The following is a 6015-nucleotide window of genomic DNA, read 5'->3' as shown; positions in this document are numbered from 1 at the left end:
ATTGATCAAACAACATGGACTAGCTTTCACTCCCTGAGTTGCACTCAAAATTAAAGTGACAAACCACATTACAGGCTGATCCAACTTTGATGTAATGTCCTTAAAACAAGTCAAAATGAGGTAGGTGTGTGTATGACCTGCATGTGCTCTGTCAAATGCCAAACATGCTGCATGGTGTTGGGCTGTTAGCACAACCCCCACCTGTGGACAATGGTACCACATACCACCCACATGGAGTCTGTTTCTTACTGTTTGAAAAGATACATGCACATTTGTGGCCTGCTGGAGGTAATTCTAGTGGGTTCTGGCTGTGCTCTTCCTATTCCTCTTTGCACAAAGGTGGAGGTGCAACCTCCTCATGTACTGGCCTCTCCTGTTAACCTTGCAACAGCCATCCTGGATGAGCTGCACTACCTGAGCCACTTGTGTGGGTTGCTACCACTAGTGAAAGCATTTCCAGTGTGACTAAAACATCAGCCAGAAAGCAAAGGGAACAGAAGTGGTCTGTGTTCACCCACTGCAGAAACACTCCTTTAATTTGGGATGTCTTGCTAATCGGCTATAATTTCCACCTGTTGTCTATTCCATTTGCACAACAGCATGTGAAATTGATTGTCAAGCAGTGTTGCTTCCTATGTGGACAGTTTGACTTCACAGAAGTGTGATTTGACCTGGAGTTATATTGTGTTAAGTATTTTTATTTATTTATTTATTTTTATTTCGAACAGTGTATATCCCACTCACTGCAAGTAACAATTATGATGATCTCAGTCAGTGTCACTAACTTGTCATAATGTTATGGCTCAATGGTGCATTTGTCTAAAGATAAAAAAAACATGATAAATTAGGTTATGGTACAACTGTCATTAAATACACCACACATTAACAACACACACCGATAAGCCACAACAGCAAGTGACATTGTCCCTGCCATGCAGCGGTCAGTTGATGTGTTGGAAGCATGTAAAAGTGTAAGGATTTCCTAATCACTACCCATCAATGCTTATTCCTAAACAGGACATATCCAGTAACACTGGGTACAGGACTAGGATTTACCTAGACTTGTGTGCACACACAATCCTATCAGGAATTTAGAGAGGAAAAAGTGATTGTTTTATTATTTTACACAGCAAGCACAGCACATGGTGCACACAAGATAAATGTGTCCTGCATTTAGAAGTGTGTGGGGAAATTACCTTGATCAAGGGGACCTCAGTGGAACCTTGGTGGTTAGGGATTTGAACCCACAACCCTTCAGCTACAAGTCTGCTTCATTACCAGCTAGGCCACCACTGCCTCTAAACCCAGAAGAAAAACCTCTGCCATTCTTGAATAGGCTCCTGCAGCCTGACAGCAAGTGAGTGAGATTCGCACTCCCAGTACCATGTTTACCAATCACTAGTTCCCTAGGGGAAGTTGTCGGTTGCCAAGGCCTGTTGGAGGATGTTAAAAGGCTCAGATTATTTCAGAGGGATCCTGCAACACTCTGCCCTGACACTCCTCTTGTTCACTGCCTCTGCACGGCTGCCCTCTCCTCCCCCTCATGTGCGTGGAGGTGAGAGTATACCATAGCTCCAGCCTTCTTTTCATCTCTCTCCTGCCACCCACTCAGCCTCCCACGCTCCCCCGTCAGCTTTTTTAAAAATTCTTTATTTTTTGGTAAACGATGGAACCAGGGTTATGAGTTATGCAAGTGGAGAGTGGATGTGGAGTTTGGGAGTTTGGGGCAACGGGGCTGAAAGAGCCTTTGGGTCTTTTAATACCAGCTGTGCAAATTACCCATTCATTGTACACTTGTGTAAATTGTGCTGGTCAGTGTTATGGTGCATGGCTGGGTAGGTGTGTGTGTGTGTGTATATATTGTGTAGAGCTGTTACCTGGCATGCCTCCAAGTGTGTATATGATCCAGTGTGGGGTCGTGGCACAGAGCACATAAAGCAGCAGCCAGTCTGAACCTTATGCGTGTGTGTGTGTGTGTGTCTGCCTCAGTGTGATTGTTTTTGTGATTTGCTGCAATGAGAGTATAATGGGGCATAAAATTGTTTTGCGGGCAGTTGGTGTGTTTTGTGAAGGTGTGTGTGTGTGTGTTTGTGTATGTTTGTGTTGGACTGCGTCGTGCTCTAGGGTTGTTTTAGAGAGGCCATCGGGGGCAGAGACAGCAGATGGTACCGACAGACTGTAACTCAAGCAGGGGACAGAGGAACAGGAGGATTAAAAAGCAGAGAAATGAAGAATTAAAGGACACATTGGTTGGACTTTCTGCTTCTTGGGCTGCTGATGTTTCAGATGACTGCCATGGAGCTGGACTGTGTTTTTTATATTCAGTCCAATCATGGGTTTTACACATTCAAATGTCCATGCAACAGTAACATGACCTTCTGAAAAGACATGATCGGATTGAGAACCTCAGGATCCTTCAACCAGCTGGTGAAGCTCAGTGCGCTTGGGGAGAGCTGAGGATGAGGAAGGTGAATGAGGAGGAGGCAAAAAGAATAGAAGAAAGTGGGAGGGTGTGTGTCTGTGTGTGAGAGAGATAACCTCCTGAATGGCCACCTAGAATCACTGTAGAAACAGACAATGCCTCATTTTCTGTGACCTCAATCCAGGGACTGGGGGGGGAGATTATATATACACACAGTATGCATGCCTAGCAAGCAACACACGCCAAGCCAGAGACACGACTCTGCTGGTGTTTTTAAGACATTGAAGAGGAGGAGGCGAGAGTGGGTAAGCGAGTGAGCAAGGGAGAGGGAGAGAGAGGGATGCTTTCAGCAGGTACTAAAGTAAAAGGTAGTAAAGCCTGTGTGTGATAGAACTGCACTTGAGTTACAGACGGCAAGAAAGAGGGATGGACTGCAGTGTCTAATTGAAGCTGATTTCAGACATATTTCTGAGAAAAGAAAAAGCCGGTGAGTACTTAACATTTTTTACTCACCATTTGACAAAACGAGACAAACACAACAATTCATTTGGCTTCACAGGACAATATAAAATATCTGCTTCATCACATTATATAAAATATTATAAATGCATTACATAGAGCACTAATCTGAACCAAGGAATCAAAAAATTAATTACCTGGAGTGAACTATGATAAAGGATTGCTTCACTTCAGTATATTAATATTTTCTCAATTTTTATTCAAATTTTGGGTGGATTCTGGTGAAGTGGGAGGTGTATTTGATTTTTTTTTAAATAATGTAAATAGTATAATTTATGTGTTAGGCATTCAATTACAGTAACATGTTTATGTTTTGGATTCTGATGACTTAATCCTGTTAAAATGATATAATTTTGTTATATAAGGTTATATTGGTTTTAGTTTTATATAGTTATATTCAGAGTAAGATGTATAAGTGCTGGATTCAACTAACTGTGCTGAAGTTATGTTTTGGTAAGTGCAGGTGTTTTCGATGAGTGAAAAGGTAAAATCTCACGGCTTCCCGAGAGCGGTTCCCCCTGAGCGGGTGGCACAGGGAGCTGATAAGTTCGAGGCATTCAGTCACGGCTCTTTTCAAGGCAGCGGAGTCCCCGCAGAAGCATCACAGTGGATCACGGTGCCTCAGGGACAACCTGATGATGCAGGCAGAGAAGCCCTGACAGCCCAGGGAAAGTAAAAGGATTTCTGGAAGGAGGTTGACATGCATTGGCAAAAAATTTCAACCTGAATGAAAATTTGGAAAATTGAAAGTTTGTAGAGCAGTATGAGTTGAAGAACCTGCCTGGCAGCTGGAACATCATGGTTGGTTCTGTGTTAATATAATGTCCTCTCTAATCTTGAATCAATTACAGTATATGCATGTGCCTGTTTGTCCTACAGCACCATGCTCTGCTCTGCTCTTCTCTGTGTTCTGCTGCTGCTGCTAAACCCTCTGGAGCCAACAGAGACACGCGCCATCCTCCCCCCCAACTCCAATCCCAACCACGCCATGCAGGTACTGCATACATCAAAAACATGCCATGTGTAGCCTGGATGGTAAGAGCAGTGAAACAAACATGTATGCTTTGCCCTCTGAAGTTCATAGAGCAGGTGTTGGACCGCTATAATGATCTTCTGAGCCTGGATGACCTTGAGAACCTGACAAATGACCAGCCCAAGGAGCCCTTGCAAGTTTATAGTTCCAGTTTGAATGTGGCTGAAAACCCGAAGTGGATTGACCTCCCACCACAGAGTGACAGCACCTGGCTCCGTCTCCTGCGCTCAGCTGTAGCCAATCAGAAGCGGGCAATGCCTGATAGGGCGAGAAGGGGATGGAACCGGGGCTGTTTCGGGCTGAAACTTGACCGAATCGGGTCTATGAGTGGCCTTGGCTGCTAATGACGGACGGGGGAAGATGCTCAGGGGTGAAAAAAGTGATTCTCTCAACCAGCTTCCTCTCCTTCCGAAGAAACAATGTCAGCTAGGAGGGCGTGGGTGGAAGCAGTCTGGCAGCTACCTTCATTAGACTGCTTATTCCCACTCATTTCATGGTGGACAAGGGAGAGAAAGCTAGTGGAGAGAACGGAGTGGATCTGTAGACCTCCACCCTGCCGGGAGTCAGAGATCATGCACAGACCATACCATGTTCGGTGTCAGTCTGTTTTAACACGCCTAACGTGAGAGAGTAAGCATGTCATAGCTGTTGTCATTGTACTGATGTAATTTGATCCTAATGTAGTCCAGTCCATTTAGACATGGCAAAGGTATAGTCTGAATATTGTAACCGCATTTGTATATGAATATGACTTGTGAAGCTGAGTGCATGACTTAATAATAAACATTAATTTATGGAATTTGATTGTGGCTTGTTTTGCATGAATAAAGTGTTTTTCTATCATACATGTTTGCATTCAAACATCTGAAATCTGTTGAAATGTAGAGAGCTACCACAGAATGCCACAACAGAAACAAAACCATTTCAACTAGAAGGTTCTTTACTGTGTATTCTGGGGTTTTTAAAGCATATTTGAATATTATATTATATTGTAATTACTACATTTGTCCACATTTCCACAAATCTTCCTAGGGTAAAAAAACGCTTTAATGAAGAACCTCAAATCAATTCCCTCCTGTTGTTGCAAATCTGGTGTCGGGGAAAAATGAAGGCAATTTCACACTAAAGATATTTTTGAGAGGATTGAGGCAGCTGCATTCACTTGCTAGAGTGGGCGTCGTGACTGACTCATGACTGAAAAATAAATTAGATCAGAGGAAATGATCAGCTCAGTCCACCGCTCTGGGCTGAACACTGCCTTTGAAAAATGTAGTCGACTGGCTCTTATCTCAGATTAGGACTGTCAGGAAAGTGTTCCACAAAAGCCAGACAGGTGAAAAAAAATCTCACGCAGATTCAGTTTCTGGCATTTCATGAAATCAACTGTAACATGCAAGTCTACTCCCATATTTAAATTTCACAGTTTCCAGTCCACTGAAATGTATTACCAGTCTCATCCAGGGATAATAAAATGTAAAATTAATTTTACATTTGAGAAAATGTCATCAAGATAAAGCCAATATTACATAAATAACATTGCAATTAAACAGACAACATCTGTCTGAAATGTATTATTGTTACAGTAATAAATGTAATAATAGCTCCTGTTGGCTTCAAATAGTTCAAATCTTTTTATGTCGGGCCATGTTCCCTTAATATGTACACCAATCTCCGAAGGTAGCACCAGTTGGGGGAGTTCATTTTATCCTTAAATAACCTGGAGTATAGTTTTCTTGTATCAAATCAACACAAAAATGTCCAAATAGAGAAGTGAGAAAAGCAGCCAGAGCGGCTTTTTACACCACGTTATTACTAGAATGAATTACTAACAAGGCTTTGCTAAGCTCGGAAATTCTTTAAGACACAGTAATACCAATGAGTTTTCAGAGTAGTGAAATGTTTTTCTTTTTTCTTCCTCCTGGATGGATGGAGCCCTTAGCATTTTGCCTGTTGGAATGGCACACATTTATGAGGTCTATTTGAGGTCTCACAGATGATGAGGAATTGACAGTAGACCTCACAGACCAGAGTGTGGAGTTGG

The 6015-nt window shown here is 42.6% G+C and overlaps 1 protein-coding gene across 1 annotated transcript; it reads left to right on the top strand.

Moving 5' to 3' along the window:
• The first annotated feature begins 2492 nt into the window (after positions 1 to 2492).
• On the top strand, positions 2493 to 4778 carry nppcl (natriuretic peptide C-like). Its single transcript, XM_028978178.1, has 4 exons — positions 2493 to 2727; positions 2833 to 2909; positions 3821 to 3935; positions 4019 to 4778. Exons 1-4 carry the CDS (start codon positions 2644 to 2646, stop codon positions 4316 to 4318), a joined length of 576 nt encoding a protein of 191 aa, XP_028834011.1. The 5' UTR covers positions 2493 to 2643; the 3' UTR covers positions 4319 to 4778.
• The last annotated feature ends 1237 nt before the right edge of the window (positions 4779 to 6015 follow it).

Source organism: Denticeps clupeoides, chromosome 4, assembly GCF_900700375.1.
Source record: "Denticeps clupeoides chromosome 4, fDenClu1.1, whole genome shotgun sequence".
Lineage (NCBI taxonomy): Eukaryota > Metazoa > Chordata > Actinopteri > Clupeiformes > Denticipitidae > Denticeps > Denticeps clupeoides.
This window is presented reverse-complemented; position numbering and strand designations above follow the sequence as displayed.